This window comes from Mesoplodon mirus, assembly GCF_964341445.2.
Source record: "Mesoplodon mirus genome assembly, chromosome: 6".
NCBI lineage: Eukaryota > Metazoa > Chordata > Mammalia > Artiodactyla > Ziphiidae > Mesoplodon > Mesoplodon mirus.
In genome coordinates, this window is record NC_138982.1 from 15,299,777 (window position 1) to 15,326,360 (window position 26,584).

The 26,584-nt window shown below is 42.3% G+C and overlaps 2 protein-coding genes across 2 annotated transcripts in view; one reads left to right on the top strand and one right to left on the bottom strand.

Annotated features, from left to right (window-relative positions):
- The first annotated feature begins 534 nt into the window (after positions 1-534).
- Positions 535-26,584, top strand: part of RNF13 (ring finger protein 13) — a 230,767-nt gene continuing 204,717 nt past the window's right edge. Inside the window, exon 1 of the mRNA XM_082625551.1 lies at positions 535-657. The gene's annotated coding sequence lies outside the window, so the exon portion shown is untranslated. The remainder of the gene's footprint in view (positions 658-26,584) is intronic.
- ANKUB1 (ankyrin repeat and ubiquitin domain containing 1) overlaps positions 6,718-26,584 on the bottom strand; it is a gene marked incomplete at both ends in the record, with an annotated part of 46,991 nt that continues 27,124 nt past the window's right edge. The window contains 3 exons of the mRNA XM_082625549.1: positions 6,718-6,847; positions 16,319-17,251; positions 20,546-20,660. Coding sequence (XP_082481675.1) covers positions 6,718-6,847; positions 16,319-17,251; positions 20,546-20,660 — 1,178 coding nt within the window. The remainder of the gene's footprint in view (positions 6,848-16,318; positions 17,252-20,545; positions 20,661-26,584) is intronic.

Here is a 26,584-nt window from a genome sequence, read left to right on the forward strand (position 1 = left end):
AAATTCGACACGCGCCCCCCCTCCCCGTGGAGCTTACATTAATAATATCAATAGCTAACATTTATTAAGCACTATGTCAGGAACTGTTCTTACATTTAACTTATTTAGAGTTCACAAGAACCTTATGAGGTAAGTACCATTATTGTTCCCATTAGAGATAAGGAAACTGAGAGGTCAAACAGTTGAAAGTAACTTTTTGTGTGTGTGTGTGTGGTACGCGGGCCTCTCAATGCTGTGGCCTCTCCCGTTGCAGAGCACAGGCTCCGGACGCGCAGGCTCAGCGGCCATGGCTCACGGGCCCAGCCGCTCCGCGGCATGTGGGATTTTCCCGTACCGGGGCACGAACCCGCGTCCCCTGCATTGGCAGGCAGACTCTCAACCACTGCGCCACCAGGGAAGCCCGAAAGTAACTTTCATAGAGCTATTAGTTTGTACAGAGCTGTTGTATATGTTATCTTACTTGATTTATCTTATTTAATATGCTCAATAGCCATGACATCGTTTGTACGGTGCGGGGCCATCGTTTGTACAGATGAAGAAAAGCCAAGCTCCAAGGACTATGTCATAAGCCAGTGACAGAGCTGGAAGGAGAAGGTCAGAGCCCTTGATCACCTGCTCCAAAACCCATCATTCTGCACAGCAGGCTGAAAGCTGAAGGTTGGTAACAATTTCTGTGAGTGATTATAAATTAGGATAAAGACAATGAGGAGGAGGAAGACGACGACTACGCTTGTCTTTATTTTTATGTGTTGGGGGCAGTGTGAGAATTTGGTTCCTTTACCAACTCGCTCTTCTCACCTGTTGTGGTGCAAATATAAGAGACTACAGAATGGCTAATTGATAGTCTTCAAATCTCACTGTCTTGGTGGGGGAAAGCATGGGGGAAAAGAGAGAGAGAGACAGAGAGAGACTTCACATCTACAGTTGTTATATCTAGGGATATAGATAGAAAGCTGTCTATCTATACACCAAGCTTTCTATACTCCATGTCTCCTGAGCAGAAGCGAAAACTGGAAGAGTTTTTCAGCTGTGCTCTCTGTGTCTACCTCAATCCTTACATCTGACTGAAACTGAAATTGTTTCCCATAGTGGGGCACAGAAAGGCAGGTCTTTAAACTTGTTAGTTAGGTCTTGAAGCAGCATTTGCAGAGAGACCCCAATTCTTACTTAGACTATGCTGCAGATCAGCAAAAATGGCATTTTCTGAAGAAGATTTTATACATACATTATGGAGAAAATGTCCATTATATATAGGGAATAAGGAATGCCGAAATGAATTTACAAATAGGTGTAATATTATGCCAATATAAAATAGCATTTCTTCCCTGTGATCTCAGGGACTGAAGTGGGAGTGAAGGTGGGGGCGGGGCAGGGGTGAAGGTAGGAAATAAGGATTAACAGAATGGGGTGGTCAAGGAAGGTGGTCAAAAAGCCAAGTTATAGCTGGGGGAACCAGCCTGGGAGCTAAAACTTCCTAGGATAATGTACAGAGTGACTTTCTGTTACCAAATGTTATGTAGTTGTTTAGAGGTAATTACCTGAGTGAAAAGTCAGAAGTCTAGGTTCCAGATCTGGCTCTGACTCTCTCTACCTGTAGGGCCTCCAACAAGTTATTCTTATATGTTATACACTTAACCTCTTCATTTGTAAAATGGGTGTTTTAATGATGACTGTCCTTCTGTGCCATGCAGGGCTGCTATGATGCTCAGATGAATTAATAAATTCATATTAAGAAATTGATTTTGATGATCAAATTAAACAATAAATTAGCATTAACAAATGATTTGTTAACTGAAACATTTATATTTTATAGGAGCAGATTTTGTGTACGCAGGTCGTTGAGCATTCCATGAGCATGATCATCCTAAAATCCATTCGTTTAATATAACAAATATTTATAGAGCAATGACTCAAAGCTCAAGCATATGCTATGCCTTGGCAACTTAGAGATGAATAAAACACTGTTCGTGCCTTCTAGGAGATGATAGTAAAGTAAAGGAGACGGTCAAGTAATCTGAATACAGTGTGATGAGTGATAATACCCGAGGAAGGAACAAAATGACCTGGAGCAAAGAGAAGGTGACACTTAACTTTGATTTAAATAAGATTCAGGTTTAGAATAAATGTCCCATGGTATCCTGTCTATGCTAATAATAGTGCTTTACAACTGTATAATATTATAAGAAAATGAGATCTTAATGTCACTTCATGCTATCTTACTAGGGCTAAAGTGAAGAAAGGATAAATACGCTGTAATTTTTCAGTTGATTCTGGCAAGGAACAAGGCTTCCTATCAATTGTCTTCTCACATTTTCTCCTTATCATCCTCCACCTCCTTTTTTCCCTCTCATATTTCCCCATATTTCTTTCTTCTTCATAGACACTCCTGCCCCAGAATCTTTGCACCAGGCATCTCCTTGGTTATGTTTTCAATGATACATAAAATAGTATCGTCTCTTGCAAGGAATCTCAGTTCGATTCAGCACACTGTTAAGGGGAAGGAAGCATGGTGACACCCATCACTCACATGAATTGCCCTCTCATGAGTCTGAGGCTGCCATCAAATGCATGAATTAACTCCTGAATTTTTTTTTCATTATTTTAGTTAACTTTTTCAACTGGATGATAAAATGCATACAGAAAAGGATACAAAATTTTAAAAAATACTTCTTGTTGAATTTCCTCAACTTGAACACATCTGTTAACCCAGATCAAGAAATAGAATGTTACCAGTACCCCAGAACCTTTGCTGTGCCCTGTTCCAGTCACTGTCCCCTCTTGCTGTCTCTACAATGAACTAATACCTATATACATGCTGCCTTACAACATCTCTTTGGTATCATCTTTGTATTTTCCTTTGTATTAACCTTCTATGTGCCCCAACCCCATAATATCAAACTAAGGTTTGATATCAAACTAAATATCAAACTAAATATCACATATCAAACTAAAGTCATTTTTTTAAATGAGATTTAGATTTTAGGTGCTTCTGACTATTGTAACAGAATCTATGTTAAAAATCTTCCTAGCAAATAGCATCAAAAATATGCAATATTTAAGAAAACAATACGTGATTTGTAAGACCTTTACACCAAAAACTAAAAATCATTGATGAGAGAAATCATGGAAGACTTAAATGGGGACATATACTATGGATAGGTAAATATATTGTGGGCTATAATATTCACTATTATTAAGATGTCAGTTGTGACCAATCAAAATCCCAACAGGCTTTTTTATAGAGACCGACAGGTTTATTTAAAAAAAATCTACTTGGGAGTTCAAAAGACTGAGAATAGCCAAAACAAAGTAGGAAAAAGGACAAAGTTATTCATACTACCTGATTTCAAGGCCCACAGTAAAGCTATAGTAATTAAGACAGTGTGGTTTTAGTATAAGGAAAAATAAATAGGCCAATGGAATGGAATAGAGAGTTTGGAAATAGATCCATACATATATTGTAAATTGATTTTTGACAAAGGTACCAAGGTATTCAATGAGGGGAAGGAACTTTCAACAACTTGTACTAGAACAATTTGATAAACTTATGGAAAAGAATTCTGACTCTCACCTCACATAACACACACAAAAATAATTAAGGATGGATTATAGACCTAACATAAGAGCTAAAACTGTGAAACTTCTAGAAGAAAACAAGAATATCTTCATGAATGTGGGGTAGGCAGAGATTTCTTAGAGAGGAAGCAGAGAGCATGAACCATAAAAGAAAAAAATGATAAATTGTACTTCATTAGAGTTAAAAACTTTCATTATCAAAAGACACCATTAATAAAATGAAAAAGAGAGCCACAGATAGGGAAAATATATTTGCAATACATGTATCTGACAAAGAGCTTGCGGGACTTCCCTGGTGGTGCAGTGGTTAAGAATCCGCCTGCCAATACAGGGGACACTGGTTTGATCCCTGGTCCAGGAAGATCCCACATGCTGCGGAGCAACTAAGCCCATGTGCCACAACTACTGAAGCCTGCACTCTAGAATCCAACTACTGAGCCCAAGTGCAGGCAAAAATAAACCAACTTGTATCATGAATATATTGAAATCTCTGATAAACCAATAATTAAAAGATAAACAACACAATTTTTAAAATTTTATTTATTTATTTTTGGCTGCGTTGGGTCTTCCTTGCTGCGCACGGCTTTCTCTAGTTGGGGTGAGCGGGGGCCGCTCTTCATTTTGGTGCATGGGCTTCTCATTGCGGTGGCTTCTCTTGTTGCAGAGCATGGGCTCTAGGCACGTGGGCTTCAGTAGTTGTGGCACGCGGGCTTAGTTGCTCCGCGGCATGTGGGATCTTCCTGGACCAAGGCTCGAACCTGTGTCCCCTGCATTGGCAGGCGGATTCTTAACCACTACACCACCAGGAAAGCACCACAATTTTTTAAACGGACAAAAAACCTGAGTTGACACTTCACAAAAGAAAATGTACAAATGGCCAATAAGCACACAAAAAACATTCAATATTATTAGTTATTAAGGAAATGCAAATTAAAACCACGAAATGTCATTGCAAACCCACTAGAATAACTAAAAATCAAAAGTACTAATAACACCAAATTTTGATGGGTCTGTGAAGCAACCAGAATACTTGTATATTGTTAGTGGAAGTGTAAAACTGTAATACCACTTTGGAGAACTGTTAGGTAGTTTCTTATAATGTTAAATGTACATTTACTCCATTACCTAACAATTCCACACCTAGGTGTTTGCCCAAAAGAAAGGAAAGCATATGTCCAGAAAAAGACCTTTACAGTAATGTTTAAAGCAGCTTTATTCACAATATCACAAAACTGAAGCAACCCAAAGGTACATACATTTGAATAAATTATGGTGTGCCTACACAATGGAATGCTACTCAATAGTAAAAAAAGATCTACGGAAGACTTGTATGGAGGAAGTACAAATATTGGAGTTGTTAGACCTGTACTCTAAAATAACTATGAATAATATGTCCAAAACATTAGATGACAGATAAAGTATTTAATCAGAGAAGTAGAAACTGTCAAGAAATTAACAAATTAGAAAGCAAATATACAATATAAAGAATAAACAAAAGATTCATTGTAGAAAACTAGTAAAATTGACAAAATCATTACAAGACTGACTATTCATGACAAAAATAAAATAGGGCAAAAGATACAAATATCAGGAATGAAAAAAGGGATATGACTACATAGAGAAAAAAGAAAACATTGTACTACTAATACATACAACAATGTAAATGAGTCTCAAAAGATTAAGTTGAGCAAAATAACCCAGACATAAAAGTAAACAACTATATGATTCCTTTAATTGGGAAATGTTATGCATGGAGGTAGAAATCTGAATAGCAGGAATTCCTGGTGGCGCAGTGGTTACGAATCTGCCTGCCAATACAGGGGACATGGGTTCGAGCCCTGGTCCAGGAAGATCCCACATGCTGCAGAGCAACTAAGCCCGTGCACCGCAAGTACTGAGCCTGTGCTCTAGAGCCCATGAGCCACAACTACTGAAGCCCGTGCGCCTAGAGCCTGTGCTCCACAAGAGAAGGCACCGTGATGAGAAGCCCGTGCACCACAAAGAAGAGTAGCCCCTGCTCGCCACAACTAAAGAAAGCCCGCACGCAGCAACGAAGACCCAATGCAGCCAAAAATAAATAAATAAAATAAATAAATTTATTAAAAAAAAGAAATCAGAATAGCAGGTGTCTATATGGATTAAGATAGACTTAGATAGGAACCTGAAGGAACTTTCTGGGGTAATAGAAGTGTTCACATCTTGATTGCTGTTAGTTACACAGATGTATATATTTGTTAAAGCTGTTGATTTAAGATCTTTGCAATTTACTGTATGAAGACTCTACCTCAATTTTTTAAATAAATTTATTATTTTTATTTTTATTTTTGGCTGCATTGGGTCTTTGTTGCTGTGCACAGTCTTTCTCTAGTTGTGGCATGCAGGCTTCTCGTTGCGGTGGCTTCTCTTGTTGTGGAGCACAGACTGTAGGCACACAGGCTTCAGTAGTTGCAGCACACGGGCTCAGTAGTTGTGGCTCGTGGGCTCTAGAGCACAGGCTCAGTAATTGTGGCACACGGGCTTAGGTGCTCCGCAGCATGTGGGATCTTCCCAGACCAGGGCTCGAACCCGTGACCCCTGCATTGGCAGGCGGATTCTTAACCACTGTGCCACCAGGGAAGCCCTCTACCTCAATTTTTAAAAATTAATAGTAAACAGTGTTTTAGCAGAAATTCAAAAGATGTCTGAGACCAGTATTAGACTTAGATGGTATTTATAACTCTCCTAGGGACTTGCCCTATATAGAATTCTTTTAAATTAATTTTTTACTATGTATGGTTTAAAAAACAAAAAGTATTTTAAAAAATCCCAGGAAAGCAAAAAAAAGAGAAAGTAAACATTCTTGCTCATGTCCTTGTTTCCCACCTTCCCAGTTGCCCTACCCTGTTGACAACTACTATTCTTAGTTTCTTATGAATTCTTCCTCAGACTCTTTATGCAAAAACAAATGCCCTAAATTTTCACTTTGCGTGATGGAGTCCAAGAAAACATGGTGTTAAACATTAAATAACCTGTTGATAGTCGTGTAGCATCAGAACTGTTATTAGAAATTCCGGCATTAGAACTGTTATTAGAAATGTTAGCATTAGAACTAGAAGTTCTATTTGACCAGGTCTTCACCCAAACTGGGATTGTCATGACTTTTCAAAGCAAAATTTCCGCAGGATTTTCACACGCTGTCAGGGCTCCTTGGGTAGTCAGGTTAGAAATGCTCTTTTTCGCTAGGACTCTTGCTATTCCTAACTGCTGAAGCCATCGTTTCTCTTTAAAGGCACTGTAAGAAAACAGAACATAATTTATAAGGAGGTCCTTTCTTGTCCCCATTTATAGCTAAAATGATGGAAATCTTTAGGTTGATTTTGTAGCTGTGGCTAATTTATCTTGTCATATGAGGAGGTAAAATAGGAAAGAGGAATCTTTCTAAAACCAGTTCCTTGTGAAGCAGTGGGAGTGATATTTTCCCAAGGCAATACCGGAAGCTTAGCACCCACAGCTAGAAATAGAAAGCCACTCAATGTCATAGAATTCTCTGGGTTGAAACTTTTTTTTTTTTTTTTTTTTTTGGCTGCGCTGCACAGCTTGTGGGATCTTAGTTCCCCGACCAGGGATTGAACCCTGGCCACGGTAGTGAAAGCCCCAAATCCTAACCACTAGGCCATTAGGGAACTCCCAAACCTTTTTCTAACTATTCCCCCAGGCACCCCTATACATACTGACCTGTTCTCCCTCTCCTCCTTTCCCACCACAAATACATTTTTTCATTGGTAAGATATTAGATATTTTGATAGCCTTTAACTGAAATGCAATGAAACAACATTTTGTGATAGTTATTCTCTGGCTGTATACTAACAAAGACATACATTTGAATATGATTGCTCCTACTCTATAGAATGCGAATGTGGTTTACTACAGGGGGTTTTACATTTCCTTGAATGTTGGGGTCCTCTGAGATTTTATCCTTTGTCGTCCTCTCTCTGCACCCTCACGGGGAGGCTTTATTTACTAATTGCTTCAACTCCCATATTCATGACTGCCAAGTCACAACCTTTCTGAAAAGATGCGTATCTCCCATTATCAAATAAAATCATTTGATAATTGGACATCCCACAGACACTTCCAATTTACATGTCTTTTATCTTCTTCCTAAACTTGTCCCTTTCAGTATCCTTGTTCTAACACAGTGATGTTGCTCTTCTCACCATCTCCGAAGCCAGAAACAAGACTCATTCCTCCTCTGTCCACCACTAAGCCCAATTAGTGATGACATTTTGTAGATTATTCCTCAGAAATATCTGTCATATTTGGCCTTTCCCCTCTTCCCCAACGACTGCTGTTCCAGTCCAGGTCTTTATTGCCTCTTGTTTCTCTTATTGCAAAGCCTCCTAACCCTATTGTCGTCCTTCCACACCCTTAGTATTACTTATTTCCAGTGACTCTTCTACACATCTCCACCAGATTTGTCTTCAAAAATAAACAAAAACTGATTATGTGATTTGTTTGATAAAAAAGAACTTCTGTGATCTTCCTACCTACTTCCTCCCCCATGGAAAAATATAAGAAGCAAACTGTCCACTTGGACCCACAAAATGCCTCTCAATGTAGGTGTAATTTACCTTGCCAGTCTCATCTCCAGCCAGTTCCTCCCTATCCCCTAAAATGCCTTTTGCAAATCCACTTACTTTCCTGAAAACTAAATTTCTTTCTTACCCTTTCACAAAACAGTGTCTTAGACCATGTAGCCACCTTTACCTGGCTCCTTTTTGTGACCACCACCCCTTTCGTGTGGAAAGTCTCATAGATTTAAAGGGCTTTCACTCAATCTATTAGGAGCAACCTTGCGTAAAAGTACGTTAGTGTTTCAGACATTTGATCTAGATCCAAGTCTGGCTGATTCATCTTTAATCTTCTGGATTAACTCCTTGCTTTACCTCAATGGCTGTGTCTCCTTGGGCCCTCTAAATGGGGTTAACTCATCAACGCTGTCCATATATTCAAGTCCTATGCCCTAAGGAAATCACTCAGACACCTTTAGCCTTTCTCCATATCCCACCCGAATTGATTTAAAGTCCTCTCTCTCCCTTTCTGTTGCATATCTAGCCCCTCCCTAAGCTTAGTGCTTGTCTTAATTCTCTCCCTGGCATTTGAACTCTGGCTTTTCTGTGTTTATTCAAAAACTGTTTATTGAGCACTTACTATATGTTGTTAAAAAACAAAATTCAGGGCTTCCCTGGTGGCGCAGTGGTTGAGAGTCCGCCTGCTGATGCAGCGGACACGGGTTCGTGCCCCGGTCCGGGAAGATCCCACATGCTGTGGAGTGGCTGGGCCCGTGAGCCATGGCCGCTGAGCCTGCGTGTCCGGAGCCTGTGCTCCACAACGGGAGAGGCCACAACAGTGAGAGGCCCGCGTACAGCAAAAAAAAAAAAAAAAAAAAAAAAAAAGAATTAAAAAAAAAAAAATTCAACTGAGTAAATTTGAAGATATAATTTGCTTTATTCAACGATTCGTGAGTCAGGCAGCATCCCACGTGGGAAACAGAAAGGAGCTCCGAAGAGCTGAATAATATGGGAGACTTTTATAGGTAGAAGGGGTCAGGGACAAGGAAAGAGCCATTACCTCATCTTTCTTTGGGGGATGGCAGGGTTTTATCAGATAGATTACCTTACTACTGCTTACCAGGAAATTCCAGATTAACTGTTTTAAGACTAGGAGAGAGGTTGACACTGCAATTAGGTTAGGTATTAAGCCTTGGTTTGCTGATGTGGGGCTTAGCACAAGGGACTCCATTTTGGGCCTATTGTCTCTTTTTTTAACAATACCAAGCACTGTTCTATGTGCTGAAGAAACAAAGAGTGAACAAAACACACAGGGTCCCTGCCTTCATGGAACTTAGATTCTAGTGGGGAGGCAAATACACAAATAGAAGGCTAATATAATACTGTGATGGCTCTGTGAATAAAAATAAGACAGGGTTGGCAGGAGGGGGTACAGGCCGGCACCTCCCAGCCCAGTTTTTTCTCTAACAGCCTCTGCCTCTTTGCCAGCCCAGACCCCGCTGAATGTGTGAAAGCGGCCTAACGTAGGCATTTTGTCCTTGAGTCATCATTTTCTGGGTTCCTGGAACTTACCCAGGAAAGCCAAATGTGGTTACATCAGTCTGGCATGCAAAGACAACAAGCATACTCATCAACAGGGTTGCCTTGCTACAGCATCATTTTGCTTCCATCAACTGGGCTCCCGCTTGGACTCTGTGAACACTAGGCCCTGCTGCAAATATGTCTGTAAGCTCCTGGGAAGACCTGGGATTTCCTATAGCTGCCCATATCTCTCTAAAGAGCACTATGGGCAGTGCTGCTTCAGCAGTGGCTGGGAGTCTCGTGAGCCCAGAACCTCACCCCTGCTTTGATTATCTCCAAAGACAAGAGTCCCTCCATCCACCCTGCCCCTCATTCCTTATCATATGCAATCTACCACCACATCCTATCAATTTCTTTCTTATATTTGTCTCCAACCCATCTACTTCTCTCCATGACTCCTATAGTGCAGTCTCCACCATCTCTGCCCTTGCCTCCTATCTGGACTTCCAGAATCCATTCTTTTTCTCCTACACTGAAGCCAAAGTGGTCTTAAAAAATCCAAAGCTGATCAGGTCAAACTGTTCAATGCTCTCTCCTTGTTTTTAGGGTAAAATAGCCCAGGTCTTTTTATGGAGCCCTGCCTACCTCTCCATGTTTGTCTTGTACCTCTCTTCTCTCCCTTTGCTCTAGCATATCTTCCTATTTCATAACTTGCCCATAAGCTCCAGCCACAAGGCTTTGCACAGGCTCTTTCTTCTACCTGGTGCACTGCATTCTTCCTTCCCATCCTTCAGATCTCAGCTCAGACATTTTCTTAAGGAGGTCAAGGTCTGTGTCAGACTTCCATAGAACCTCTCTCTCCAAGTTCCTCTCCTTCACAGCACTTTCCCCAGTTAGCCCGTGTGTTAATGCCCATCACACCAACTAAACGGTTTGCTTCACAAAGAGCAGGACTGTATCTGTATTTGCTCTTGACTGTATAGGGTGACCAACTGTCCTGATTTGCCCAGGCCTGAGGGATTTCTCAGGAAACAGAACTTTCAGTGCTAAAAGTAGGAAAGTTACCACCATATCTTCAGCTCAATAAATGTTGGTTGAATGAATAACCATTAGTAACCACTAACTGGGCCATCAGCCCAACCACCTAACTGAATCTCAGTGTTTCTTTTCAGCATAGAAGTCCCAGTTTAGGGAGGAAAGAATGGTATAACTATATCCACCTCTCCCTGGCTTCTATGCATTCATTAAACACCTATTTATTGTGCCCTTACTGTATGCCAGGCGCTGTGCTAAGGATATAAAAGTGAACAGAGGAAACAAGGTTCTTGCTCACCTGAATGGGTCACGGATTCAAGATCCTCAACAGGAGGGCAAGGCTTGGGCATGCAGTATTGGACAAGCTAGGCCGGGAGGCTGAACCCTCAGGTTTCAGTCAACTCTGTGACTTGTGTAAGCTGAGGGTCCAGCTCATGTCTCCCTTTGCTGTTCTTGTGGGCTCTCTCATCAAAGCAGAACTGAGGAGATGATGTGAGGCAACTGGTTTCCTAAACCCAGTGCTCAGGAATGCACAAGAACGGTGTCCTGCTCAATGCCTGTGCCTTCCTAGGGCTCACATGCTCATCTATGCAAAATGGCAGGCTTGCCAGTAAAGGGAGGTCAGCAGAGCCTTAGCCCCTGCTTCCATTGTACCCCAGTACCTTATGAAGGGGGCGGGGTTGGGGGAGAGACAGGGAGAGGGAGAGGGTAGTTTATATCCCTGAGGAATCAAAGAGAGAAAATACCTGCCCCATACCCATTGCAAGGTAAACTTGGAAAGTACAGGGCAGGCCTTTTTCTATAAGGGCCAACAGCTGAATTGTACCAAACTGTTCTTGGGGCAGGGGTACTACTGGCAGTTTCTTCTCAGGGAAGGGTGACTTATAACACAGTAGCACACAGACTGACCCTGAGAGACTTTGTCAGGTCCTCTCCTTCACTCCTTCACTGCAGCTCCCTCTGAGCCTTGGCCCCTCCTAGCTGTAGATAGATAGCCTCTCATACTGTATAGATGGGTACCATTCACTACAACCTTTCAGGAAGTTAACTTAGTATGTATATGTCCTTTGAATAAGCAATTTCACTTCAGTGAAAGTGTCCTATAGAAATATTTCCATAAATGATTAAGTATTACACATAAAAGGATATATTACACCACTATTATCATGGTGAAAAATGGAAACAACTTGAATGTAAATCAAGAGAGCACTGGTTAAATAACTTATTATACATGGATGCAGTGGAACACTAGGCAGCCATTAAAAAGGACAAGGTAGTTCCTTCTCCCTAGCATAGAAAGATTTGACAGTTATGTCTAAGAGATATATATTTGGGAACATAAATGCAGTAAGATCCCTTTTAGGATGAAAAGGGCATGCACATATACATATCTCACATACATATATTGAGATACATGGAAAAGTTCTAGGAGGCTACAAATAGTAATTAATGATGCCTTCTGGGGAGACGGATAGGATTCATGAGAGGGGAGAGGAGTGGGGCTGGAGGATGGATGGAGACTTTCATGTTTACTTTATACATTCCCATGTTGTTCGGATGCTTCCCAGAAAGCACATATTACTGTATTTTCTAATTAAACTTCTTTTTAAAAAATATTTATTTATTTATTTGGTTGCATGGGGTCTTAGTTGTGGCAGGTGGGCTCCTTAGTTGCAGCACCTAGGCTCCTTAGCTGCAGCAGGTGGGCTCCTTGTGGCTCACCTGCTCCTTAGTTGTGGCTCGCAGGCTCCTTAGTTGTGGCATGTGAACTCTTAGTTGTGGCATGCATGTGGGATCTAGATCCCCAACCAGGGATCGAACCTGGGCACCCTGCATTGGGAGTGTGGAGCCTCATCCACTACGCCACTGGGGAAGTCCCTTAAAATTCTTTTTTTAAGGGAAAATATTACATTGCCCAGCTTTCTGCTCTGCACCAACACTGCCTTCAGGTCAAACAGACTTCTTCTCCGCCTCCTCATTTGTTTTCATCTCCCCTCAGACTCTCCTTTGCTCCTACAATCCCCAACAAATAGAGCACTTATCAAAAGGAGTTTGTGGAGGAGTTACTCCTGTATCAAGATTGGGGCTTAGGGGCATGACCAGGCCAAGCAGGTTTATTCCCTGTATTCACCTTCCAAGGCTGAGGCAAACACCCTCATCAACCACAGTGGTTTAAACTTGTGGCAAGTGTCCCCTGCCCCATCCTTGGTACTTTTTAATCAAAGCGAAACAAAACAACACAGAGAGCTCTACTTTTATCAGGAGCATGGGAGCCCATCAGAGTCACCACTGGGGACTGTCACCTATTCTCAGTGCACTCAGGACACTGAACCTTCTGGACCAGTCCTCCATATTTGAATCTTTACTAATCTGGACTTCCAAGTTGCATCAACCTCACTGGAATCAGACAATAAGCAGTAAGGAAGACAGTTTTCTAGACACACCTTGTAAATATTCTTTGATCTGTATAAAGCTGACACCATCTTCTGGGGAATGAGACTCCATCTGGCCTGAGTTACTATCATCTCCACACCAGCCACATGCACCAACCCAGACCCACATTAGCACTGGATCTGAGCTAACTGCAGCAATACTTTCTTTGAGTCAACCCTCACAGGTATATTTTCGTGAATCTAAAGGTGGAGTTCCAGCAAGTGCTCTCACATGACACCAGATGAGATGTCTGGGGTCCTGGTTTGGAAGGTCACCCTTCCCACACAATCAGCAGCATCGATGAATCCACCCTGACCCAATTCCCCCAGGTTAGCACCAGGAAGGATTAGTTAGGTTCTTCCCCATCTCCTGGCTATGATACTACCTTGATGATGGTGGACCCAGCCTTCAAGATAGCGCATGTCCACTCCTCACGTTTTGGCACAAGAGCTGTACTGGTCCTTTAGTGGTTAAGTTCTCAGACCACATAGCTGCCTGGCTTGACTGGTGACTTCAGGTGGACATGGGTGCTTTCATGACTCCTTTGAGGGGACAATGAGCCAGGTCAGAAAGAGCCCTGCAGGCGCATGAGGCGTGCAGGTCCCCCCATCCCTCCACAGCCCACCAGCAGAGGGATGTGGGACAGATCCTGGGATAGATGCAGTGGAAAGGGGAGAAAACAGATGGGAAGGCAGTAGAGAATACAAATAGAGGGAAGAGGAAAGCACTGGGAAAAGAGAAACAATATAGTTGGAAAGATTTGCTAGGAGTAACTTTGCCAGAGGAAGTGAACAATCAGACTGACCACCCCTCCTCCCATGAGCAAACCCGTGCCCCCTGAAGTGGAAGCATGGAGTCCTAACCACTGGACCGCCAGAGAATTCCCTGCACAACCTCTTTGTTGAATGAAATGTTTTCCCCAGCAAGTCCCTTCTCAACCTTGAAATTGCTTCCCCTTGGTAACTCCAATCCTTATAAAGTGTACCTGCAAAAACAGCACACTAGTGTAACCTCTTGGGAAAACTGTGTGGAAGTGTTTGCTAAAGCTAACCCTATGACCTAGCAATTCCATTCCTAGTTATAGAGTCAAGTGAAATGAATGCAAATGTCCACCAAACTTATATACAAGAATAATCGTAGTGTTGTTCAAAATAGCCCCAAATTAGTTACAACTCAGATGCCCCTCAATAGGAGATTGGATAGAGATGTGGAATACTACATAGAAATGGAATGCTATACAGAAATAAGAATCAATACATGCAAAAACATGAATGAATCTCATAGACAATTTGTGGCACAAAAAAGCCAGACATGAAAGATACATAACATATGGTGCCCTTTATATGAAAGTCAAGAAGGGGCAAAACTCATCTCATTGATAGAGATCAGAATAATGGTTATATCTGGGAGGGGTCATTGACTGGCAAGGAGCATGAAGGAACTTTTTTGGGGTGCTAGAAATATTTTGCAATTGATCTGAGTGGTTGTTACATGCATGTATGCAAATATAAAAATTCAGGGACTTCCCTGGTGGCGCAGTGGTTAAGACTCCGCGCTCCCAATGCAGGTGGCCCAGGTTCGATCCCAGGTCTGGGAACTAGATCTCACATGCGTGCTGCAACTAAGAGTTCGCGTGTCACAACTAAGGAGCCTGCGAGCCACAACTACAGTCAGCCTGCGCAACTAAGACCTGATGCAGCCAAATAAATAAAAAATAAATAAATTGAAAAAATAAAATTCAAAAAGCCATACATGTGAGATTAGTGCTTTTTATGCATTTAACTCTATATATCACAACTCAGTTCCTCCCCAAGAAAGCACCACACACAATAGACACTGGCAGCCTTTCACCCAAAACCACATACATGGCCACCTTAACCACATACTTTTGCACATTCCCATTCTGCCTAGCACTGCACTGGGCCATAATAAACATTTTTTTGGATGTTTAAAAAATAAAATCGGGGAGGGTGGGAGGGAGGGAGATGCATGAGGGAAGGGATGTGGGAACGGATGTATATGTATGACTGATTCACTTTGTTATAAAGCAGAAACTAATAAAAAAAATTAAAAAAATTAAAAATAAAAAAAATAAAATCATTTTTAATGTGCATCTTTTGATAAAACTGATCAGTATTTCCTTATGTTTACAGGCTGATTTTAAGATGGATTATATAATTTTTCAATTAATAATTTTCTGGTCTTTTTCTATAATTTTAGATTATTTTTTTATACATTCTAGTCAGAGATATCTCACAAATTACAAAGATTGAAGCTGTTAAGCAGTTTCTTCATCTTTTCTCAACCTCATGCTGTATGCTGAAGTTTGCATTTTATAGCTCACCACTATGGCAATTATTCTTACCACTAGGTGGCAACACCTAGCTGAAATAAAGTAGATCTGAAATAAAGACCAATACAGAAAGGCAACTAAAACAATCTAGCCTTATTTTTTCTTTCCTTCTCATTATATCGAGTAAGGGGAAAAAACGTTCATAAATCTATATTTTCACTGTAATACTGGCACCCAATAATACCTCATAAGTATTTATCTTGAGATCTAATCAGAGTTGTGTTTTCAGTGAAATCTGATGACCAATATATAAAATTTTATTTTATGAAATGAATATGCCCAAAAAGTCCACTTCCAACACACTTGTTTATGTCTTTAAATGTGATCATAGATTACTTTTTAAACTTACCTTAAATATTAATATCAATTCTATCACCCTATCCAATACAGCTCTCCCCCGGCCTGTATTTCTTGTCTATAAGTCAACTGAAGTCTTTATGATTCAGTTTGTCATTAAATTATTCTTTTCTTTCCTTCTACTTTCATTACCATCCAGGCTTCCATGACACTTTTGATGTCTCCCAGATTTCAAGTTTCCCCCTTATCCCTTTAATTATAATTAACAATTTCTTTTACTTAAAAAAAAAACAAAAAAACAAGGGACCTTGTTAATTGATACAACTCCTTTCTTCCTGAAAATTTGACAAGTAGAATACTACATGGATTGGCCAATAAAATCAGTTCATTTTGTCCTAGAACAAGGCTAGGTCCTTGAAGCTGGGTACTGATGCACAGGAAAAACCTGTTTTATATTACATGGCATGGTAATGTAATGGCTTCATAGACCATTCCTCCCCTAGACCTGCCCTATTAAAGGTTTATCCTTGTTTGTTTGAAGAGAAAACCTTACCTGGCCACAGCTAAGTAGTAGATGGCATTCTCCCTTGGAGTCCTTCCACTGTGCTCTGAGAAAGATGCAAAGGAGGATCTGAGTAAAGAGTTGGCACTGGGTGTTGCATAGTAAAAAGATGGGTGTGAATAGCTCACTCTTGAAACTGGAGGGAGGGGGACTTGGGGGAGATACGTATTTTTTATGAGCTTTTCTTTTTTCCTAGCTGTGGCAGTAATTTTTTCCCGATTTTGTTGTTTTTGTAATTCAAAGAACGCATTTGCATCGACCAGCGGAGGAAATTTGAGTGTTTGTTCTCTTGTGTCCTGCTGTGAAATTGCCAAAGGATTGACACATTTCCTGCTTACAGTTTGCTCCCTGAGAGGCGGTAGTTTGCCCACAGTGCCTTGTGAGTCCTTGTTCTCAGCCTTATGCCAGCTCTTGGAGGTCATTTTGGGTTTGGTGAAACCATCCACCATCACAATGTCTCCAACTTTTGCTCCAAAGACCCTTGCTCCGCAAAGCTGGCTTTTATTAAGGTTGTGACTCTGAGCTCTGAGTACCCATTGTTTTATTTTAATATAAATCCTCATGGGGACTGAGATTTTCAGAAAAGAAACAGTGGACCACATTTTACTCAGTAAATATAATACGCAGTCTTTATGCTTGTGTTTGAACGCAATGGTAAGGGGAGTTTTTCCCGCTGCGTTTTTGCATTCCAGGCACAGCACGCTGCAGTTGACAAAAGCCTTCAGAATCAACAGTTGGCCCGCTTCTGCGGCTGCATGAATGGGGCATTTAGAGACATCTGCGTGAAGGGCTTCGTGGCACCAAGCTCGGTAGGGGTGCACACCGACCATCTCGTGGGGCCGCACACCCTGCTTCAGGGCCCATTCAGTGAGCTCAGTGTGCCCATAAAAGGCGGCGATGTACAGGGCAACCCTTTTCTGATACCTGAATGAATGAGACAAGCGAGAGTGGGGCTGTTTAGTAAGTCAGCAAACAGGCAAAGGTAGTTACACTAAATACCCACAAAACATTCTAGTTAAAATATTTATTTCTTCCTAACTTTTACCTTCCTAACTTTTAAAAATATTTTCAGAAAAAGTCTATAGTAATACACAGGTTAAACTGCACAGGTCCTGCTTATACACATTGTCCTATTGTGTACATATAAATAATTCAGATTGGTTTCCTTGGAGCAGTTTTTTCCTTACGAAAATCTAATGCTCAAGATAAATATCAAGCTTTATATTCACTGGGAAAGCATAGGAAGGAATTCAGTACATTTTAGAAATTTGAATGCTTTGTATGTTTGTTTGCTTTGTCTTTTCTAACAGTCCTTATTCTCTGGCTTCTCAAAATCTCTACTGCTATTCTGATAGAAACCTCTAGGTTGCCCCCCACCAGCATGACCACCAGTGCCACAGTCTCCTAACTGGTCTCCCACCTCCTCTCATCCCTCTAGGGGCTTTTCCTCATACAGTGCTTAGCAATCTTTTTATTCCATACGTTGGAGGTGGCCTATGCTCTCTTCCAAACCCTCTAGTAGCTTCCGGCTGTAATAGAAATTCTAACTCCTCATCTTGGCCTCAGGGCACCTGTCACCTGGACCCTGCCCCAGCTCCTGCCTCACTTCCCACCACTCCCCTTCTCTTTCGCTGAACTGTAGCCACACTGGCCTTCCTGCCACCCCTACCCTTCCAATTCCCCATCAGGAACAAATTGAATGATGGGTGAAGACTATTCAGAGAAATAAGAATTAGGGAGGCAAAGCTAGACAGGGTTCCATCAGGTTTTGTCCAGGATTTACCTGGGCAAGGCTCTCTGTGACCCCATGGTAGAGAAGGAGGCCAGCTAGCTGGTATCATCCAAAATCTGCGTATAACTAACTCTCCCGTCTCTGCGTGCTCACCACACCATAATTTTCAGGTGTATGTGGCATCCCATGTAATTTTCCTGTATAAGAGAGATGGTCTGCCCAGAACATGTGGGTTTCTAGGACCCTCTGACAGATTATAACTAATTAGAGTTAAACATTAATAGGCTGGCATTTTGGTTCACATATCAATTTTGCTTGAAATTCACTAGTGCAGATCAGCAACTCTGAATTTGATGTGGGGAGAAGAGCCCCTCCTGCATGGACTAACTGACCTTTGCTTTCATCCTCAACACCCACGCTGTGGGAACTGGAGCACTCTTGTTACCAAGACTCGTTGATTCTTCCTCCTAAATGATCTTTTCACAGTCTGTCCTCTTAGCCCCACCTCTGCTGTCATAAGCCTAGCTCAGGCTGCCGGTTTCTTTTGACTGTTTTCCTGTCTCCCTGTCTGCCTCTATTCCCCACATTGCAGTCAGAGCCAATATTCTAAAATGCAGATCTCACCATGGCCTTCAATGTCTTCCCAACATTTAAATGATAAAATCCAAATTCCTTCACATTCCTACAGGGGCCTGCATGAGCTGGCCTCTTCTTATCTTTCCAGCCTCTGGCCACTAGCTTCCTCCTACTCTATAATCTACCACGTGGAACTTCTTTCAGTTCTTTGAATCCATTCTCTTGCCCCCTGGGTCTTTGTACGTGTGGTTCCATCTGTTTTGAAACATTTTTATTCTTCTCCCTACTGTTTACCTGAGTATCAACCCTTCAAGTCCCTTTCTCGGGGTGCTTTACCTGATCCCCTACAGTTGTCCATACTATACATTCCCATATCATCTTGCACAATGCCCATGTCATAACAATTTTCACACTGAATGGTAACAGCGACACCTAACATTTGTATCCTCCTTACCATGTGCCAGGTGGCCCTCTAAGTTCCTTATAATACTAGCTCATTTAATCTCTAAAGTAGTTTTATGAGATAAGTACTATTATTCTGCCCGTTTTATAGAAGAGGAAACTGAGGTACAGGATGACTACTTAAGTTTACACAACTAAACACTGAGGGGGTGGGGCTTTGAACCTAGGTAGATGAGCACTGGAGTTTGTACTCCCAGACATTTTGCAGTTCTGTTTCTCCAGGAATTGGTTACTTGTTTTCTGTTTCCCCTACTGGACTATGAATTTGCTAAAGGCAGGGACCATATCTTGTTTATTGCTTTCATAGTACATAGTACATACATTGTTGATTGGGTGGGGGAATAAAAGGAGCTTTTCACTCTGATCATATGCATATCGTATTTATATTCTCTGAGGTCTTAGATTTTTTTAAAGATTAAGTGGAAATAGTTAAGTACATGAGCACTAGAGTTATTAAATTGTGGGGATCTAAAACCCAGTTGTGCCCTTGCTAGCTGTGTGACATTGGGCAGATTTCCTAAGTCAGTTTCCTTATCTGTAAAATAAGATAAAATAGTATTCATCTCATGAAAGTGTTATAAGTATAAAATTAGTTAATAAATATAACACAATGCTACAAAGTACTCAGTAAATATGCACTAGTAAGAGTAACAATGCAACAGCTATTTCTTTGTATTCAGAGCAAAGAAAGAAAAGAGAGAATTATAATTATCCCCAAATAGAAATTAATTTTAAATAGTTAAATGTTTTATAAAATTGCAAAAGCTGGTTTTCCAATCTGTCACTTCACAGAGCCCTTAGAGCTCCTGCTGAGTGTGTGTGCTTCTGTAAAGTATGACCAAATCACCACAAGGGGGCACTGTTCTAAAATACCACTGAAATAAAACCTAAAGGGTAATGCAATTTATGCACTTGGGAAGCCGCTGGCTGTAGAGATATGTTAAAATGTCCACCTGCTTCTCTGAGCCCACCCTCCTCCACTGCTCCAGCAGCATGTGTTACACTTCATGTATGGCAAAAGTATGAATGTGTGTATTAGATGCGATTTGAAAAGTTACATGATAGCTTAGGAAGAGGTAGGCAATGTTTTCAGCCAATCAATAAGCAATTAGTGGTTTTTAGAATAATTGAATGTGAGAGTGGCAAGGCACTTATTCTGATATCCTTTAAAAAGTGCCGATAAAAGTCTAATATCCAAACCAAACTGAAGTCGTGCATTTAGATAGTGTTTCCTGATGAAAGTCTACCTGAATTACAATACATCACCAAAGGCTGTCAGCCCTGGTGGCATCTCTGCTATCTTATTCGAGCAAATATCTCAATAAAAATGTCTCAAGGGAACTCCCTTGGAGCAGCACCCCAGCTAAAGAGTGAATTGCAGACTCAAGTTCCTATGAAAGTTTAGCAAAAATTACTTTAATTAGTTTAGCATTTGCTTTATCTCGTACTTGAGTACTGGTCCTTCATCTGATAAATAGCGTTGGACTTTAAGTTTTTGTCCGAGGAGACAGCCCATCAGAAATTCCTTCCATCCATCCCAGACGTCCAAGCGAAGTGTTGTGCCTGTGGATAAAGAGAGGTGGTGATGGTTCCAGTCCACCCCTGGGGTTTGGTGGTCCAAAAACTTCTAATGATAGCTTTCTCCCAACAGACATGAGCTAGGTGCCAAATGAAAAGTAGCCTTTGAATAAGGAGACAGGGATGCTGAGGGAGAGAGAGAGAGGGGCAGGGGTGCTCTCTTGAGCTTAGGCCTATATTGACTTGGAAAAGCCTTTTAGCTTCTGTGTCCTTTCATTTTCTCATCTGCACAGTGAAAGCATACAATGCTGAACTACTTTCTGCAGCTATCTTAAAACATTTCTGTGGACATCGATTCCATACTGATCTACACATCACCAGGTAAACAAAAGCTGTTATGTTGGAAGAGAAACTCAAGAAACGGTGGCAGGACATATGCATTTCTCGGGCCCTTAGCTTACAAGTGGGCTGTGGGTGAAGTTGAATGATCCTTTCATTCCATTCTTCACAAAACAGGAGCCATTCTGTGTTATGAACATAAAAGAGATCTATTCATTGCTGCTGGAGGATTTATCACTTGCTCCTCAAAAGCCTGCCCTCTCCTGGTTTTGTGACTACATTCCCTTCGTCCTTCAGGCTGCTGTTTCCCAGGAATCTTTCCTCAGGCTTCTGCTCTTCTAACTCTACACACTCCCTCAGGATAAAACCCAGTCTCCTCCTTGTGTGGCCCACTCTGACCTCTGTCCCTCCAGCCTGCCTCACTCACTCTGTTCTGGCCACTCTGACCTTTCACCTGTCCTTCAGACTCACCAAGGCCACGCCCATCTGAGGACCTAAACACATAATTTCTTTTGCTTCAAAGGGTCTTTATCCAGAGTTCACAGGGCAGTGTCCTTCTCACTCAGCTTTCCCTTCAAGCATCGTGTCCTCACGGAGGACCTTCTTGGCCACCACGGCTAAAGCAATCTCTGCCACCACCCCCTCCTCCCCTCCAGTACTCTTTATGCCGTGACCTTATTTTAATTTCTTCATAGCCCCTACCGTCAGTACTTGAAATCATTTTACTTGTTTGGAGACTGTTGCTCACGACCCACTACAAACGACGCTCCTTCAGGACTTGCCACACTGCCTGCCATTTGCCGAGTGCTCACTACATACTTGTTGGCTGACTGACAGGCAGTCTCAGTGCAGCTGATGGCTTCATTGATCACCCATGGGCCAGTCACTCCTGAGTCCAAATTCCAGCCAGGCCTCTGCTCCAGCTCTGGATTGCCCCTGCTGGGGATACCACAATCTAAGGGATCACGCTAGGGCCCCACTCTTCTGAAGGACAACCTGTCACCTTTCATCCCCAACCTGCTTTTCCTCCTGTATTCTGTGTCTCAGTTTGTGTCACCACTATCTTGCTTGCTACCTGAGTTAGAAATCTGGGAGTTGTTCTTCATCCCTTCCTTTCTCTCATGTCCCCAACAGCTGTACAGTTGCTAAGGCCTGACAAATTTATTTCCCAAATGTTGAAGGACTCTTGCTTCTTCACCTCCATCTTAACCAGCGCAGCCCTATTTCAGGCCTAGATAATCTCTTACCTAAAGCTACCTCAAGAAGCTCCCCACAGCCTCCGCCTGTCTTTATTCACATCTCTGTTCAGATGCCATCTCCTCTTCTGGCCAGCCATCTGCAATAGCCTTTCCCCACCTCATCACATCCCTCTCTATTCCCTTATCCTGCTTTGTTTTACTTCATATTCCTTAATTTTATTTAAAATTCAATATTTTTCTGTTTACGGGATGATGCTTGCCTTCCCCACTGAAATGCAAGCTTCAAGAGGGTGGGGACCTTGCTACCCTTGCTCACAGCTCTATGCTTGCTTTCCCCAGCAGTGCCTGGCTCACAGTAGGTGCTCAGTAAATACTTGTTAATTGAGGGGCTTCCCTGGTGGCGCAGTGGTTGAGAGTCCGCCTGCCGATGCAGGGGACATGGGTTCGTGCCCCGGTCCGGGAAGATCCCACATGCCGTGGAGCGGCTGGGCCTGTGAGCCATGGCCGCTGAGCCTGCACGTCCGGAGCCTGTGCTCCGTAACGGGAGAGGCCATAACAGTGAGAGGCCCGCGTACCGCAAAAAAAAAAAAAAAAAAATACTTGTTAAATGAAGTTCTAAGCCACTCCTCAAACCTGTTCTGGCCATGTGCTGCCCTCCTAACCCTTAGTAGCCCAGCAGGCTGGCCTGTACTTCTGTGTGTACCCCAGGCTGTTTCTGGATTTGGGGCGTCTTCTTTTGGTGTCCCTTCTGTCTGAATTCTTCTGACTCCCCCATCCTCCTACCAATAGTTTATGATGCAATCCTCGCATTACCTCCTCTAGGAAGCCCTCCTTGACTACACCATCCTCTCACCTCCCCAGATAGGGTAAATGACGGCTCAACTGGTTGCAAAGTATACTTTGAAAGTCTTTATTATTGAACATACATTTCTGCTTTGGAATTGCCAGTTGACAAACACTAAAAGAACTCTTTGAGCCCAAGCATTATGTCTCATCCAGTCTATGGGCTCTGTTTTAGTTATGCTCTTGGATTGCAAGGAGACCCTCAAGAAAATGGGGCTTATTATACTGAGACAATGACCACATCTAGCATGCATTAGGAACCAAGACAGCTCTCAAGATGGACCACTGCCCATCTCTCCCATGGGCCCCAGGTTCTCTCACTCTCTCTCATGCCCTTTAGGTCTCTTTGTGTGTCTTCTCCCTTTCTCTACTGACAGGCTGCCCTGCTTACTTACAGCTTCTGTCCTATCACAACTTTGGCACGCGTGCAACATGAGTTTGCCATGACCCAACCTTATTTCTTGACACTCTTCATTTTCCAACCCTACTGATAACCAATTTTGTCTCTCTACATTTCCCAATTTGAATTCACAAGACTAATAATTAATAATAATAACAGTAATATTTTGAATATGAATATGAATAGCTCATATTCATTGAGTGCTTACTATATGCTCTAGGTTATTCTAAGTACATGAACAATTTAATAATTTAAAATTCACAACAACCCTAAGTGATGGGTTATATTATTTTCTCCATTTGACAGCTGAGGAAACTGAGGCACTATAAGACGAAGTAACTTCCCCAGCTTCTACATAACCAGTAAATAGTGGAACCAGGAGTTGGACCTGGACAATCTGGCTGCTGGGCCCATGTGCCTGTCCTCTGTGTTATACTTATCTCCAAGCAAGACTCTAATTGTCTCAGCTAGGAGAGGTGGTGTCACTGGACAGCTTATGGATTGGCTGCCTTTGAATCAATATGGTGGCCCCAGAAGTTGCATGCCAAAGCTGTGATGGGACAGTGTGTGACTTGGCTTATCCACACATATCCTCAGGCTCAGACAGGTTCATCATAAATACCTGCAGGTGAGAAGGAAGGAAGGATAACATAACAGCAGTAATCTTAGAGCCACAGAATGCTGAAGATAAAAAGATCCTAAAAGACCAGCCCACTCCATTGTCTCCTTTTCTAGACTAGGAAGCTGAGGCCCATGGGGAATTGCCTGAAGCTACTCAGCAAGCTGGGAGTAGAATTTGGCTTGGAATTTTTGTCTCTAGAATTCTTTCTAATCCTTCCGAAGCCTCCTCTTTTCCGGTGCCTTTCTCTCGCTTTCCTTTCTGCTTCCTGGCTCTTGCCCTTCTTGCACCCACTTCACAGGCAGACACACATCCACGTATATGTTCTTTCTGCTGATCCCTCCCTTTTTAGACGTCCTACGTTACAACCTGTAATCTTGAAATGGAGCTCTTCTTCCCTTACTCTTGACTCTGGTTTGGGATTTCTTGACCTTGGCCTCGCTGTCCTTTGTGGGTTGATTCCTAGTTGCTGTGCATGTTTACCCACAGAGCCTGATCTGCATTAATGCCATCAAGGCCCTAACCTACCTTAACCCTCCCAAGCCTGGCCTCAGCTAGGAGAATTCACTCTTTTTGCTGGAGAGTTATGGAGTTATTCTGTAGAGACCAAGTAGCAGTTCTGCAAATACACTCTAGAAATGCCTAGATAAACATCTTCCAAAATATGGATCATCCATGACATAGTAGATTTAGTTTCTCTAAAGCTTCTTGTTGTACTTAAACTTTCTTGTAAACTATTTGATTTCTTTGAATAGCACTGGAAACAAAAGACTTCAAACAGTGCTCCAAGTGCGTTTATTTCATCTCCTGCCTAAAGTGACTTACTATGTTTTTAGTTTATTATGAAAATCACTCAAAGATAAGTGTTGGAAAGCTTTAGCCTGACACTATACTCCAGCCTCCCTGGTCCTCCACAGCTGAGGATAGCATAGCCTCCATTTGAATGACCAGAACAGTCTTAGCCCCACGGAAGTCTTTTTTTTTTTTTTTTTTTAATGCTGATACTTGCTTGAGCCCCCTCCCAAACCAATTAAGTCAGAATGGCTAGGAGTGGGTCTAGGCAACAGTATCTACTTCTTTTTTTTTTTTTTTTTTTTTTTTTTGCAGTACGCGGGCCTCTCACCGTTGTGGCCTCTCCTGTTGCGGAGCACAGGCTTCGGACGCACAGGCTCAGCGGCCATGGCTCACGGGCCCAGCCGCTCCGCGGCATGTGGGAAGCCCCCATGGAACAGTCTTAATTTCAGTTGTAGGGGATATGTTAAGAGTCTAGGCCAGCTGCTCAGAAGTTTGGTGGGAAGTTGCTCTTCCTGTTCAGCCTGCTCAGGTGTTGTCCTGTTCTAGTAACTTGCCTTATTTCTCCAGGAATAAGAGACCAAGCCCCCACCTTGTGCCTCAGAGCACAAGTCTCAGTATCCTACTCTACCTTTTGGGTTTTATAACTGAGGCCCCATCTCTGTTCTCTGAGCCTGGAACTCAGAGAGTTCCTATTCCGAACCCCAGTCTCTGGGGTTAGATTTCTGTTACATGTTGACAGAGGCTCCTGTGTCAGCAACCAGGTTGTCTCATTTCCCACCTTTTATGTCATTCGTTCATTGATTCATTCACTACCTTGATGCCCTGATGCTATGGTTCACCTCCCGGGTCCCTGCTGGATCTCCCTGGATCACCCTCTGCCTTCCTCCATCTTACCAATTGCTAATGCAGACTGACCTGCCTGTTCCAGGACCCCCACCAGAAGGACCTATTTAAGGCTAACCTCCTTTTGCTAGATGTCTACGGGTGGGGTCTTCCTGGCCCATCTGCACTTGCCTAGGTGGTTGCCTAGCCTCAGGGTCTCAACTCTCCCTAGCTCAACCTGTCCACTACTGATGAGCCCTGAAAACTAGAGAATACTCTGTGATTTAAATTCTTATCAGTTAGGGCACGTCCAACAAGCCTTGTATTTTATGTGAACAAATGTTACAGGTGTTATAACTATCAATTGCAGTTTTTTGCAATGAAGCAGTCTTAATTTCTCAAAGATCAAAGGTAACAATGGATGGTTTTTCTCTTAATGCTCAACTTTTGAATATCCAGAGAATTTCTAAGTGAGTTAACCAGCACCATTTATTGGATAATCCTTCCATTCCAATTGATTTGTAATGCCTCCTTTGTCACACATTAAATTCCTTCATAAGCTTAGGCATTCTGCTAGAAAATAGAAACTTATTTTTTAAATGCTATGTTGGGCTTCCCTGGTGGCGCAGTGGTTGAGAGTCTGCCTGCCGATGCAGGGGACACGGGTTCATGCGGCGGTCTGGGAGGATCCCACATGCAGCAGAGTGGCTAGGCCCGTGAGCCATGGCCGCTGAGCCTGTGCGTCCGGAGCCTGTGCTCCGCAACGGGAGAGGCCACAACAGTGAGAGAGGCCCGCGTACCACAAAAAAAAAAAAAAAAAAAGCTATGTTGTTCCAGAAAATACAACTAAAATCTATAAGTGAAATGAAAGTAAAATAAATGAGAATTAAGCTTCAAGGCCTCTTTCTATATGAACTTTCTAATTCTTTATTCTTAATTTTTTAAAGTGGAC